This window comes from Vitis vinifera, chromosome 5 (genome assembly GCF_030704535.1).
Source record: "Vitis vinifera cultivar Pinot Noir 40024 chromosome 5, ASM3070453v1".
Classification (NCBI taxonomy): Eukaryota; Viridiplantae; Streptophyta; class Magnoliopsida; order Vitales; family Vitaceae; genus Vitis; species Vitis vinifera.
The window spans coordinates 116,989-131,209 of record NC_081809.1 but is presented as its reverse complement, the minus strand read 5'-3'; the positions used below and the strand labels follow the sequence as shown (position 1 = coordinate 131,209).

At 36.6% G+C, this 14,221-nt stretch overlaps 3 protein-coding genes across 3 annotated transcripts; all 3 read right to left on the bottom strand.

Annotated features, from left to right (window-relative positions):
• On the bottom strand, nt 1-968 carry LOC100249967 (phylloplanin). Its single transcript, XM_002269043.4, has 2 exons — nt 731-968; nt 1-493 (listed from the first exon to the last, which is right to left on the bottom strand). Exons 1-2 carry the CDS (start codon nt 912-914, stop codon nt 207-209), a joined length of 471 nt encoding a protein of 156 aa, XP_002269079.1. The 5' UTR covers nt 915-968; the 3' UTR covers nt 1-206.
• Nucleotides 969-3,786: 2,818 nt separating this feature from the next.
• Nucleotides 3,787-8,058, bottom strand: LOC100260136 (large ribosomal subunit protein eL22z). The gene is made up of 2 exons (XM_002268905.4): nt 7,722-8,058; nt 3,787-4,182 (listed from the first exon to the last, which is right to left on the bottom strand). The coding sequence occupies exons 1-2, from the start codon at nt 7,952-7,954 to the stop codon at nt 4,038-4,040; spliced, it is 378 nt and encodes a 125-aa protein (XP_002268941.1). The 5' UTR covers nt 7,955-8,058; the 3' UTR covers nt 3,787-4,037.
• Nucleotides 8,059-8,753: 695 nt separating this feature from the next.
• Nucleotides 8,754-13,066, bottom strand: LOC100260209 (UDP-glucuronic acid decarboxylase 2). Its single transcript, XM_002269881.4, has 5 exons — nt 12,174-13,066; nt 11,785-12,012; nt 11,558-11,716; nt 9,496-9,588; nt 8,754-9,376 (listed from the first exon to the last, which is right to left on the bottom strand). Exons 1-5 carry the CDS (start codon nt 12,753-12,755, stop codon nt 9,149-9,151), a joined length of 1,290 nt encoding a protein of 429 aa, XP_002269917.1. The 5' UTR covers nt 12,756-13,066; the 3' UTR covers nt 8,754-9,148.
• Between the last annotated feature and the right edge of the window lie 1,155 nt (nt 13,067-14,221).

Genomic DNA, 14,221 nt, shown 5'->3' with positions numbered 1-14,221 from the left:
TTATAGCAAACAGGATTAGATAATTGTTTATTACTTGCCAACACTGCTTGAAGAGAGCTTACATAAGAGAAATACTGATCTACACAGATGGAATTTAAAAGATAAACCCCTAGGACTTGGTAGTTCTATTAACCTTATTCATATATAGAGGGTGTATATTGGTAGTAGATCAGTGAGAGTGACCCCTTCAATGCTTTACTTAGAACCTAGAGGTGGGGAAGGAATACAAAGTTAGCAGGGATGATGTTGGTGATATGCAAGGGCCCCTGGAGAGTGTTGCCTATGAGTCGTAAGGGCGATAGCAGAGCCCCAGAGGAAGGCAGCCCGGAATTGCAAGTGGACAGTGGCGTGTTAACCACTAGGTTGCAGTTGGTCAATAGTGAAGAAAGAAGGAACTGTAATGGGTCCAAGAGTATAGAAAATAGTCCGGCCGAGTTGGTTGTTGCACTGGAAATCACATTTCCAGCTCCACATTGCAACTGCACCGGAGCATCTGCAAACAATATATACAGTGAATGTATTATGGGCCATGCCACAATGTGATCAGAAGTGAAAAAAAATACATGATATGATATTGTAACACATTTTGCAAATACATATATATATAAGTAGCTACAGAAGCTCAAAAAACCATGGGTAAATACATGCATTAGAACAATATGTAGCCAGTTCAATGGGCTCATCAAGCAGCTTATTTGGAATGTTGATTATATGATTTTGGATAACTTACTGGGGAAAACTGGGGTTGCGGTGCCATTAACACCCATGTTGCCGTTGGCTGTGCAAAACAGATTCCCTTGAATACGGATCAAATCTAAGATGGAGCCGATAATGTTGCCGAGTTGGGCCTCAGCCACTGGGGCTGCAGCCACAGCAACTAAGAGGGAAAAAAAGAGAAGAGATTTTAAGGCCATCGCTAGCTCTTTTGATAGGATAAAAGAGATTATTGCAACTGCAGCTATAATTTGGTGATAAGTTGGAAGCCAATTTATAGGGATGCGGAGGCCATGGGGCTGCAGTTATTTTTGACTCTTCGGGATAAAGCCTACTGATCTCCCACTCTCTGGATGCATGGTCTGCATATGAAGTCAAGAAAGAGCACACCTCTCTTTGTCCCATCAAAATCATGAAGCTGGCCATGAATGCACGCCTTATTGGTGGGCTTCACCCTACAAGCTAGCAAACTCCCTGCCTATCCCCCCAACCTTCATAAGCTTCCACTCAGTCCCCTCATTTGAAAGCTTCCACAACCAACGGGAGGGCTCTGCAGTGATGCAAGTTGTTGCAACTAGCTTAAGATTCACCCACTTCCCAATTTTTTTGTTCACTCCATTTCAAAAGGTTGAGCATTGGTGTGGTCCATAGCTCATCATCAATTGAAGTAGCCTTTTTCATCATTTCAATGATCCCTGCAGCCTCTTCATACTGCAAAGTTTTTGTGGATGGGAGGTTATTCTAGCTTGAATTTGCTTCTTAATGGGGGCATTCTGGGTTGGAATATACCAACAAACAAATGTAATGATTGGCTGTGATATTTCTTGTAACATTTTCCTTTAATTCATATTGATTGGATCTGAGCTGAGTCAACTTAATTAATGATGAAAAGAGTACAAAAGCTTGGTCCTTAATGCCTGTGTTGTCATATAGAACTCTCCAGCTTGATTGTTAGATGTTGGGCAAGGCCAACTTCAGAGAAAACAAAAATATTATTCCATTCATGACAGCGATGACGTTGGACAATCAAGGCTCTCAGCTCCCATACCATGCATGTTATTAATACACATTGACATTACACGTTAGGTTCCTTCTGAAAGTAAGATTGGAAAAAGGGCAACTCAAGGTTGGAGGCACTTTTCAGGGGCAAGCAATTTCACTATATATGTAGTACAGTAGTTGTATACAACCCCTAAAGCATGCAGAGTCGACAAGTATTAAATAATTAAAGGCGTATATTATTTTTATTTTTGCAACCCCAAATGCCGTTTGTTTGAGTCATATATATGTTGTGTGATCGATGTTGATCCCCTCAAACCGACTCGAACACCAGTCCAGGATGAATGTGAATTGAATAACAAGTTAGCCTACTCAAGCTTCACGTGCATTTCATCTCCCCTAAATTCGTCCCATCTAACACAAAAGATGTTAGATTTTGATTTGTTTAAGATTAGGGTTTTATTTGGTACAACTTTTTCTTAAAAAGCTTTAACTTTTTTAATACACTTAATTTTTTTTGGTTTGTTTTTCCCCTTTATTTTAGGCTTTTAGCTAAAGGAAAGCCAAAAAGGTCATTATTTATATTATAAAATTTTCATTAAACATAATTCAAAACAAAGGTTCCATAGAAGAAATAACATGTTCCTAGTTTCTCTATTTATTTTTCAAACAAAATTAGTCCAAATAGAATCTTAAAAATTTATTTTGTGTAAATGTAACTTTAGAGCAAAATATTTCTTTCAAAAAAATCTGAAGTAAAGTCAATAATATTATCTTTATTTAATATATAAATAATTTTAAATCCTACAACATTTTGAAGAAGCTCCTTTCCACCTTAAATTTCTCTAGGATGAGCTTTAAGAAGCTAATAACTTGTTCAGAAACTATTCTTGAAAACAGATTTGAATTTTTGATGCAAAATTGTAAAAAGTAAGAATTTGCTGCCGGGTAGTGGTATTCTGGAGTGGACTTAAAAGAAAAATTGAGAATGATGGGCTGTGATCCTAGATCATCATTGACCATCCACTGCCAAAATGATAATCCTTGAGAGTGTCAGGCCCAACTAGACCAATGCAAAAGAGAAAACCAAGCGAATGACCACCCAAGCAATCATCAATCATGGCATGCTAGAAGGGAAATACCGGTTTCATGGAGAGCACTCTTTGTAACAAATATAAAGAAATGATTCTCATTCATACACTGGTAAGAGAATTTCTGTTTTTACCTGGGCCAACCAACCACGATTGTAATCACCTCAAAGTAAATCAAACCCACGAGGACTACATGTTTCGAGTAATTTAAGTAATTTCCACCCTGCTCGGGTTGAATCTTGAATTATTCAGCTCAAATTTAATCTTTATTTTTCTTCTCTTTTTCCTTTTTTTGCTTCTCTAGGAATATAATAAGCAAAAGAAAAACAATTTAATCTTTATTTTTCTTCTCTTTTTCCTTTTCTTGCTTCTCTCGGAATATAATAAGCAAAAGAAAAAAATGGGCCCAGTGAGCATTTTCTACATCACCATCCCCCGATGTAACAGTCGCAGCCTTGATCATCTTATAACTTCGTATCCCAGGAAAGTCTCCATATGATAAAGAACTCTTAGGGAAACCACCTACATTTCTTGACCTTTCAGTTAACCACCCATAACAAGAAAACTCTTATTTTCCAAAAATGACAACATAAATTGTTATTTAAACTGTAATTCCAGTCTTACAGATAGGGTATGGCAAAAGAACACCAAATATTCAAAAACTATAGATGTTTTGATATCGAGCGATGATATGTTTATACCATCTTCTCCTAGGCCATCCAATGTAATGGCAATTGTATCAGTTGGTCTGCCTGGCAAGAGACCTTTTGAGGGTCTACTGCAACTCGAAAGCCAACTTAGAGTGTGCTGTGTGCGCAAGTATGCACGCATGCGGCAAGTCGAGTGCATCATTAAATGAAATCACAACGGGTATTGAAAGTTGTAACAATGTGATTGTGTTTTCAGCTCATCAGATACTTCCATTGGTAAGTATGTTATATAGCTCATGACATTAAAGGGCCTCGGCAGACATTAAAGGGTGTAAGGCAAATATCCTTTCATTCACCAATAGTGAGAAACTAAATCATAAAAAATTAAAATACAAATGTAAGCAATATAACAAACCAAATATAGCAACAAGGGAACGTAAATTTATGGTTGAGCATAACCAAAACTTCAAAATCTCAAGTTCCACAAAGTACAAAAGCAACCACGAACAAAGACAATTCACCAAAGAAGATTCCACCATAATGAGAACAAAGAAACCTATAAAGTAAATACAGGTCCATATCTTCAGTCTTCATCCTCACCCTCATTCTCAGCAATGTTGAAGTATCGCAATTCATACACATTGCGATCCTTGTTGGAAGCAATTACCCGAAGCCAATCTCTCACGTTGTGTTTCTTCAAGTATTTCTTTGTCAAATATTTCAGATACCTGTAAAAAATATAATGACAAAACAAAAAATAAAAAGAGCTCAAAATCAAAGTTTTTAAAGGCATTCTTGTGTGTCAAGGTGAGCTTCAGTGCAGGGCAGCTCAAAATCATGTTGAGGCAAAAGATAAAAAACATCTACCCCCATAGCCATATGCCTTAGGGATCAAGGTGGAGCAGAGGAGGCACCAGAGCTTCTTGCACTTAGGCCTCAATGGTGTTGCTAAAGTACCCAAAAAAAAATTCAAAACAAATATCAAATAAAAAAAGAATATAAAAAGAAAAAAGAACCCTAATCTTCAATTCTCTCATTGGCACTGTTCCTCTCTCTCCCTCCCCACTCTGTTTTATCCTGAACTCTTTCCCTCTGTTTTCCCTCTGTTTTAGTGTGTGTGGAGCCAAACCCAACACTAGATGCCCTTTTGATGCCATCAAATAATCCACTTGCTCTACCTTCCCATTTCCTATAGTTCAATTTCCCTTCTTTTTTTTTTCTTTTTGTGTAATTAAAAATGTTGGAAGTGGAATTTTTTTCCTTTCTATTTAAATCATTATCAAATTTCAAATGGAAATAGAAACATACATCACTTATTTGTCTACTTATTATTAGTTTTTCTTTTCTCAATCTATAGTATTTTTTTTTCCTTTCTCAAGTAGCAAAATAGAGGTCAATTATGTATTTTTATTATTATTATTTTGAACAGTAAAAAATATTATGTAACTAATTTATTATTATTTTTTTTCATGCAACAAAAAAGAACCAATGTAAAATTATTACTTTTTGCAACAGCAAAAAAATTTATGTAGTTCAATTTGTTTTTTCATTTATTTTGGGAAACTATTAATATGATTTTTATGTGACTTAAATCAACTTATTATGAAGCTTATCACTTATTTTATTTTATTTTTATATATTTTCTCATAAACACTAAAACATAAAATCTAGGAAAAAATTAACAGATTGCAAGGAAGCAAGCTAGCTTGATGGGATATGATATGACTTGAAAGCACCTCAATCAATAAGGTATAGCATAGCAACTTAATATTTAAAGAAAATTCCCAAAACACCTCAAGAAAAAAAAAAAAAAAAAAGGGCAAAAACAAACAACAAATTCTAACTCTCAAAAACTCAAAAAAGGAGTTCGCAACAAAATTGTACTCCAATACAACAAACCCAAATCTGGAATTGATGGCAGCTTTGGCAAAAAAACGCTTGTGTAGGTCATGATTGCCCTTCAGTAATAGAAAGAGGCATAGTTTTAAAAGGCCCGCTTAAAAAGAACTTAGGCCCAAGGCACAACCACTCCCTAGTTGTAGCACCTCGCTTGTTAATACATGCAACTTGTTGAAGGGGTGCACCTTGTCTACTTTATTTTTTCTTTTCAAATACTTTTATTCTAGATTTTTTTTTTGATAGACGAAGACAACTTGAATTGAAAAGACGCCAAAACAAGGTGCACACCCTACATATACAGGCAATATACAAAGAGAGTCAAAACAAGGTTGCAAAAAGAAAGAAAAAACCTAGAGAGGTAAAAAGCTAATCAACATGCCAATCATCCAAAAAATTCATAAAAGAGGGAGAGTCTAAATCCAAAAACTGCTGAGACCACTCTAGAAGAGACCGAAAAAAGAGTTTTTTCAAGTAGGGATTTGACATTTCTTCCTCTTAGAACATTCTTTGGTTTTGCTCTCCCCAAATACACCAAAAAAGACAAATAGGCATCAACCTTCAAACCGCTCTCCTCTTCTTCCCTAGCCTTTAACTTTCCATTCCAAAAGCAGATTTCTCACTAAGGTCGGGAACACCCACACCAAACCAAAATAAGATAGTAGCAAAGTCCATAGCTCCCTTCTCTTACCACAATGAATCAAAATGTGGTCCGCCAATTCCTTATTGTCTTTGCAAAGGCTACACCTGTTGATCATGGACCAACCCCTCTTCATTAACATGTCTATTGTTAAAAAAATTTCCCAAATTGCTTCCCATGCAAAAAAACAAGTTCTAGAGGGGCATACAAACCCCCCAAATCTCTTTGGCTGGAAATAAAAGGCTATTCTCAACCCTTAAAGGCCTATAATACGATTTGACATTAAACTTTCCCCTCCTCTCGATCTTCCAAACTAAGGAATCCTCCCCTTCTTGTACCTTTACTGTAGAAATATGTTCCAAAAAACGAGTCACCTCCTCCAATTTCCAATCTTGGAAAGATCTTCTAAAGTGTACCTCCCAGCCCCTGCCTCCACCTCCTTGTCTCCCCCAAAGGTCAGCCACTGCATCAGAATTATGAGTTGCAATTCTGAACAGCAAAGGGAAAAGATCCTTTAGCTTAGAATCCCCAACCCAAATGTCCCACCTTGTATATTGAAATTTATAAAATTTCATTACTTTTTTGTTGAATGCTTTTTTTAAATGTTTGAAATCTTAAAGTTTTTATTGATTAGATTAGATTTTGATATTTTACTTCACTCAAGGGCGTGCCTTGAGTTGTGCTTTGCGCCTAAGCCGTGTATGAACCTTTTGGGCCTTAGGTACGCCTTGCGCCTTTTTTATAAGGAAAGACGTCTTTGCATGTGGTTTAACACCAAATCCACAATCACACACACACAACCAATCCCCCCTTGTAGAATTCCTTGACGCACCTTGAACATATGATGCTGCTTGCATTCTCTAACACACAAATTTTTATTTTTTTTTGGTACGTAAATTTTTAATCCTCATTGAGACTTGAACCTAGAACCTCCCCAACCCTTTAACACTTAAGTCAGGCCTCAAGGGCCGTCTTTTACACGAAATTATGAGCCAGTGATATCTTTTCATATGGTTTAACTACCCTAATTGGAATAGGAGGATCCAGATACCAAAGAATTGGGCAAGAGATTAAGATCACTAAAACTTATTTCAGGACTCTGGGTCATTAACCCCATCAGACTACACTAATCTGGCATCTAACATCATTTCAACTATCAGGATGAGAGCGCAGTGTCTCTGCTTAGATTTCCAACTCCTTCAATCACAAAACAAAAAGTTCCTCCGACAGAAAAGAAAATAAAAGGGGGGGAAAACCATTATAAGTGCTTCATCCGACAATAAACAAAAAACAACTCAGTCTTATAAAACCCATTTTGTTCCAGGCTAGGAGTTGGAAATCCTTTATTTAAATCCAACATAAAAAGAAAGAGAAGCACTTCAACACAACCATAGAAGGCTAAGCTCCTCCACAGTAACCTTCATAGAGTCCCCATTTCACACTTACAACATATTTTAAGTCTGTCTGATAAATGATAATCAAAAGCAAGTGTCGTTCTGGTAGGGGCAATTCACTAGCATATAGAAACCAAATTTTGCTGAATAAAACCTTAAACTTTCAGTGAACAATTATTAACAACATAAAAAAAAAAAGATTAAAAAAAAAAAAATTGTTTTGCAATCCTATCTTATGATTCCAACATTTCATTTGCATTCCTATAATTTCTCGGGTACCAAACAAACAAAGGATAGTGAAGAACTCCAGCCAAAAGAGAAGGAGAGAAGGCGGTACCGTTTAGAGAAACTGCTTTCGGAGGTGACGGTGATCTTGCTCTTGTCACGTGTAACGGTGACGGAATCTCCCAGAGCACCGGCCTTGCCGCCGACCTTGATGCGCTCCTGAAGGAATTTTTCGAGCGAGGCGATGTCCATGATCTTATCCTCAACCGGCTTGGCACAGTCGATGGTGAAGGTGGCTCCCTTCTTCTTGCCCTTGGGCCCACCCGTTGCGCTGCCTCTACTCATAGCGTCCCTTGCTCTGCAACTCACAAAATCCTAAGATTGGGGTTGCGCCGCAGAGAAAGGGAGGATAAGCTAGGGTTAAGATTTATGTACGTCAAATTTGGGCTGCTTCGAAACCTAAGTGTCTGGGTTTTTATGTGTTTTAGGCCCAATACTATTATCTAAGACCAGCCCAGAAGAAATTCCCATTTTCAGTCTGGGACTTTGGGCCAGGCCTAAGGTACATTGGATTGAGATGTGAGTGGCCCTGTTCAACATTCTATTGTGCGGAGGGTGGCCATTTTTTATTGATCTTTTGGAAGCTATCCAATAAGATATATTTTAATATGTATTTGGATAATTTTATTTTTAACTTGTGCAGAAGTAAGGGAGCATTGTGATCGTCTTTGAGGAGGAGCTCACGTTCTTAAACAATTGAACTGGTGTTTTGAGACCAACTGAGGGAGAGTTGTGGGGTGGTGATGGATGTGGATCATGTCAGGTGTGCCTAGCTGAACTCCACCTTTAACTGCCATGGAATCTATCAAGTTAAAAATATGTTTACACATATGAGAATGAGCTAGAAAGTTGAAACAACTCATGTGCTCCATGGCCATGAATGATTATGAATCCTCACTCATCTTGTGTGGAATTCATATATATATATATATATATATATATATATATATCACACACACACACACACACACACACACACACACACACACACACACACACACACACACACACACACACACACACACACACACACACGTGTATAATATATACACATGAAGTTGTCTGTCAATCATTTTCACTAATCTTTTGAATGTTTGGGATACCTTCAAATACAATAGGTTCAATTGTTCAAATTACAAGAACCAAGTAGTACGAGGCAAATTTTCCTGACTGTTTGACATTGCAAAATGATGTCCTCATCTTTTAGATAAATCAAAAGAGAAGATTACATTATAGGAGGAAGAACAGTGTATTAATTATACACATTCAAGAATGGGTAAGAGTTCTTCAACTATTTAAAGGAGACTTGTGTGAGTGATGCGTGCGGTTCTGTGGTAGGTTCAGGTTGGTTGGAGTTCAGCTGCTACCCTTATTATTTTTGCTGTAAGCGGAGTGAAGAAAGCTGCTTCCACTAATCTCACTTATTCTTATATTTATTTCTCATTTTCTTTTGTCATGCCCCTTCAATCAACTCTGAATTCAGTTGGACACCACAGAAGCGATTGCACCAACTTCCTTTCGATCCCCAAAAAGGCGCTGCCTGAAATCAGAAACCATGAGAGGAAGTCCATTGCGAAGGGACACAGATGGCTCCCAGCCCAGAAGCTGTTTAGCCTTTGAGATGTCCGGTTTCCTCTTGTGTGGGTCATCTTCTGTGTTGGGTCTGAATTCAATCTTCGCATTTGGATCGATTGTCTCTTGGACCACCTGCACCATATAGGATTTCAAATGTCCATGGCTCAAATTACTAGTGAAATGGATCCCAATTGTCTAAGTAAAAATTGAAACACAAAAATACTATTACATGCACAAATCATTGAATCTACCTGGGCGAGTTCAAGCATGGTGAATTCCCCAGGGTTGCCAAGGTTGAAAGGACCAACATGTTCCCCTTCCATCAACCGAATAAGACCCTCCACCTGTTCGTTTACCGACATAAAACACCTCATCTCTTATCAATTATTCTGTTGACATAAATAATATTTGTACTAAGCATGTGCGGTGGCCATGACAGCGACAAGACTACCCCGCAAACAAACCAACAGCCTTCCCCACATCTTACCTCCCAACAAACAATGAGATTTGAGATCATAAAAATGTAAAGCATTTAAAGTAAATGCTAGACCAAACAATATTCACTGGTTGCATTACATCCCTGTAACCCACTTGCCCATTCGATCAAATCGTTTAAAACTGAAACATTGAGAGAGAATGAGTTGTGCAAGCACAGATTGTGGTTAAACTCTTATATATTTGTACCACTTTCAAGACAATTTTCTCTAAGTTCAATGAAGACTAGTGGACCACACATATTCAGGATGTATCATGTATCTATGAAAATTTTTTCACCTGCTTTTTCCTCTACTCATTTCCCATTTTTGGTTCCTGGTCCTTGAATGACTCACAAGAATGAAAAGAAAATATAGGATGATCAAGTGATTTCTGGTAAGTTTCTAATGAGGAAATACAAGAATGCCTTGCAATGGTGTGAGACTCAGGACTACTACAAATGTACCCGCAAAAATTAAGGCACATCTAAATTCAGTAGCCGTGATGATATAGAGCTCTCAAAGGAGAAACCTTCTAGGTACCTCTCCATGAAATAATTGCATTAAGTGATAAAAAGATATGGAAAACAGAAAGAGACCAAATTGAAACCTCCTTAAAGTATTATCTCCACGTTTAAACACAAAACTACCATATAGCATATTATAACCGACAATCCAGCATGGCTTTAAACAGGGGATATCTAGACCAGTTCACACTGCTTGCTTACCAGAAGACATTGGAATTTCCACGATACAAACAAAATATTTACTAAAGAGATCATTTTCATGTCATGGGTTCTACTAGACCATAGAAAAAATTACCAAAAGTTGTTAGCAGCCTAAGAAGTTTTGAATCAATGGCCTAGGGACCCTTGATTTCAATCAAAATCAGGAGATACAATTGACTACTAAAAAGGGTTGGAAGAGGCCACACATCATTAATTATAATATTAATTCTTAGAAAGTTGCTTAAGAAATTAAACAAAGAAGCCTTTCTTGAAGTAGATTATCAGCTAATTCTCTTTCTTTGAAAATATAGAGGAAAAAAAAAATCTGTGGATCAATATCCATCACATAAGGGCCAAGCCATAATAAATGAGACACTATGGGCATGTTTCCAACATTTTCAAAAAATAGTTCTCAAAAAACAATTCTTGAGAATAGTTCTTAAAAGAAGTTCTCAATTATTCTCTGAAACAAAATTTTTGAGAATTCAAATATGGAAAATAGTTTTGTCACCTTATTTTCCATAAAGGTACTATATAAGGGCAGAGTCAATGCATGCCAACGAGGGGCATATACCCCCTGAAATTTGAAAAAAATATATATATCAAAGAATTCCTTTGCTACCAATACACAACAAATACTTTTTGTTCATTTTTTGAACCTGAGATGAATAGCTAGATGCTGCCCCCTCAAGCCATTTGCTAGTTCCACCACTTTATACACCCAAAGTATTCTTCTAAAACAAGTGAAAACATCTCAAAATTGTTCTAAAACACCCAATTTTCATAACAAAATCTGGAAAAAAAAACAAAACAAAACTATTTTATGGGTTTAACTTCTCCCAGACACCGAACAGAAGTCATTTTCTGTCATTTTAATTTCCAGATCAAATTTTCCAAGCCACAAAACAGAACAGTAAAAGTTAAATTATTGATATTTATGTCGAGTACCTACAACAAAATCAAATAAGATAGGGGCAATATAAAACTATACAAAATGATCACCACCACAGCAAGAGGAACCACAGAGGAGAAAAAAAAAATAACATGAACAAGAATTGAAGATAAAGATGATTCAATTTTTCACATTGCCAAAAAGCGAAAAAAAGTTTTACCAGGTCAGAAACGTATTGGAAACTCCTGGTTTGCTTCCCATCGCCGTAAACAGTCAATGGCTCCTTTCTCAGTGCCTGAGCAACAAAATTGCTGACAACACGACCATCATCGATACACATGCGCGGCCCATAAGTGTTGAAAATTCGAGCAATTCTCACCTGAAACGCCATTTCAAAGATACATAAAATTGCTTCATTATGACTGTAAGATAGAAAGAAAGAAGGACCTCGATCCCAGCTCCTCTGTGATAAGCCATGGTCAATGTCTCCGCTGTGCGCTTCCCCTCATCGTAGCAGCTCCGAACACCAATTGGGTTGACGTTGCCCCAGTATGTCTCCACCTGGGGGTGTTGCAGAGGATCACCGTACACCTCGCTGGTGCTCGTTAGCAAGAACCGCGCACCCACCCTCTTTGCCAGCCCAAGCATGTTGAGTGTCCCTACCACATTGGTCTTGTTAACCCCAGATTTTAAATCAAGGAACGGCAACAAAATGGCTTCCGAAACCACAAGTGGTCTTTCGTGTTTTATAGAAACAAAAACAGAAAAAGTAGAAACGAAATGGTAAAGCGCATTGATCTGTACGGAGCAAAACGATGGGTTTTGAGAAAGGATATGATGGTCTTGACGGGGTTGAACTTGTAATAAACAGGAGATGCGGGGCAAGCGAGGTGGTAGATCTGATCGACCTCCAAGAGGATGGGCTCAACGACGTCGTGCCGAATGAGCTCAAACATGGGGTTCCCGAAATGGTGCATGAGGTTCTCTTTCCGACCCGTGAAGAAGTTATCGACGACAATGACGCTGTCGCCGCGGGCGATGAGACGGTCGACGAGGTGGCTTCCGACGAACCCGGCACCGCCGGTGACCACGATTCTCAGGGCCTTCCTTTTGAGGCCTAGAAGCACCTTTCCACCTGCTGCATGGTGATAGTAGGAAACGGGATGAGTGGAATGAGTGGAATCGGACCGGAGAAGTAGGGGAGGGATCTGGTGATGGGAGGGTGGAAAGGAGTTCAAGATGAGGGTAGAGATGGAGATTCCGATGAAGAAGAAGAGGATTCGCTGTTCGCGAAGAACGTAGCGAATGGGGTTTGTTAGCTTGGTCAGATAGAGAGAAAGATACCGAGTGTGTGAGGAGCGGAGGAGAGGGAGAGTCTGGGTTCTATGGCCTCTATGAAACAGCTCACCACCACCCATGTCTTGTTCGATGTTCTGGGTTTGACGGGGAAATAGGGCTGAGGGGATAAAAAAGAATGTTGTCTGAGGCGACGAGCTTTAATTTCTAGGGATTGGAGAGAGAATGACGGACTCACTCAAGCAATTGGTTCGAACTCGGTGGCTACTGATTCAGTGGAGCCATTGCATGAATTTTCGGCACACAAAATCGCGATACAGCGCCCTTCCCATGATTGTTCCGTTCTGAAGTTCCTCTTTTCTTTCTATTCTCAAACAAACACTTCGAGTAGTAATTTGGCACAACCAGCGCCTGCATGTCCTAACGTCTTACGGACCATCACTAAACTCTGTTTTATTTTTGGGTTATTTGATTATATAGGTCAAAATACCCCCTATTTGCAAATATAACCGAGCTTTGACCCAAAATAGTGCGTTTTTAAAAAAAAATCCAAAAAATAAAGTTGTTTTCAAAATAATGTCCGATCTAATGCGTCTGTGCCATAAGCTGCCACGTCATAAAACCGTAGTTGGTGACTACGGTTTCGTTTTTCTAAAGTGGTTAGAAACCGTAGTTATCAACCACGGTTTTAACTTTAAGTTTAAAGCCGTAATTGGTGACTACGGCTTTGACTTTTTTTTAAAATGGTCAAAGCCGTAGTCACCAACTGCGGTTTTAACTTTATATATTTATATATAACTTTAATTTTTTTAATAAAAATATTATATTATTTTGATTTTAAATATACTTATTTCATTATTTTAATAATAATAATATATGAAATTAAATAATTAATATTTTTAATTTGATATAAATATATTTTAAAATTTTATTAAAATAATATACTCTATATTTAATATAAATATATTTAGTTAATTATATTTAAATATAAATAAAATATAATAAATTATGAAAGCCTATTAAAAAACAAATAATATAAATTATTATATTAATTAATAATTTTTTATATACTATGTAAGTGGTATATAATGTCACATGTATATAAGTTCAATTAAGTTTAAAATTTATCATATTTTAATTTAAGTTCATAATTTATATATATATATATATATATATATATATGTGTGTGTCTGATATTATATACTACTTACATATAATATATAAAAAAATTATTAATTAATATAATAATTTATATTATTTTTTTCTCCAAATAGGCATTTATAATTTATTTATTTTAAGTAAACATAATTTATTATATTTTATTTATATTTAATTTTAATTAAATAATTATATTTATATTAAATATAGTGTCAATTGTTTTAATAAAATTTATTTATATATTTAAATAAAAATGTGATAAATTTTAAACTTAAATTAAACTTATGTGTGTGTGTGTGAGGTATTATATACCACTTATATATAATATATAAAAAATTATTAATTAATATAATAATTTATATTATTTTTTTATTTTTCTAAATAGGCATTTATAATTTATTTATTTTAAATAAATATAATTTATTATATT

Bases quoted from the DNA above. Each gene is read 5' to 3' on its own strand.
- LOC100249967 (XM_002269043.4), bottom strand. From the start codon at position 914: ATGGCCTTAAAATCTCTTCTCTTTTTTTCCCTCTTAGTTGCTGTGGCT. The intron at 494-730 runs GTAAGTTATCCA...TATTGTTTGCAG, and splicing joins CGCAACCCCAGTTTTCCCCA to ATGCTCCGGTGCAGTTGCAA.
- LOC100260136 (XM_002268905.4), bottom strand. From the start codon at position 7,954: ATGAGTAGAGGCAGCGCAACGGGTGGGCCCAAGGGCAAGAAGAAGGGA. The intron at 4,183-7,721 runs GTACCGCCTTCT...TATTTTTTACAG, and splicing joins GAAAGCAGTTTCTCTAAACG to GTATCTGAAATATTTGACAA.
- LOC100260209 (XM_002269881.4), bottom strand. From the start codon at position 12,755: ATGGGTGGTGGTGAGCTGTTTCATAGAGGCCATAGAACCCAGACTCTC. The intron at 11,717-11,784 runs GTCCTTCTTTCT...ATGGCGTTTCAG, and splicing joins ACAGAGGAGCTGGGATCGAG to GTGAGAATTGCTCGAATTTT. The intron at 9,377-9,495 runs GTAGATTCAATG...TATATGGTGCAG, and splicing joins CCATGCTTGAACTCGCCCAG to GTGGTCCAAGAGACAATCGA.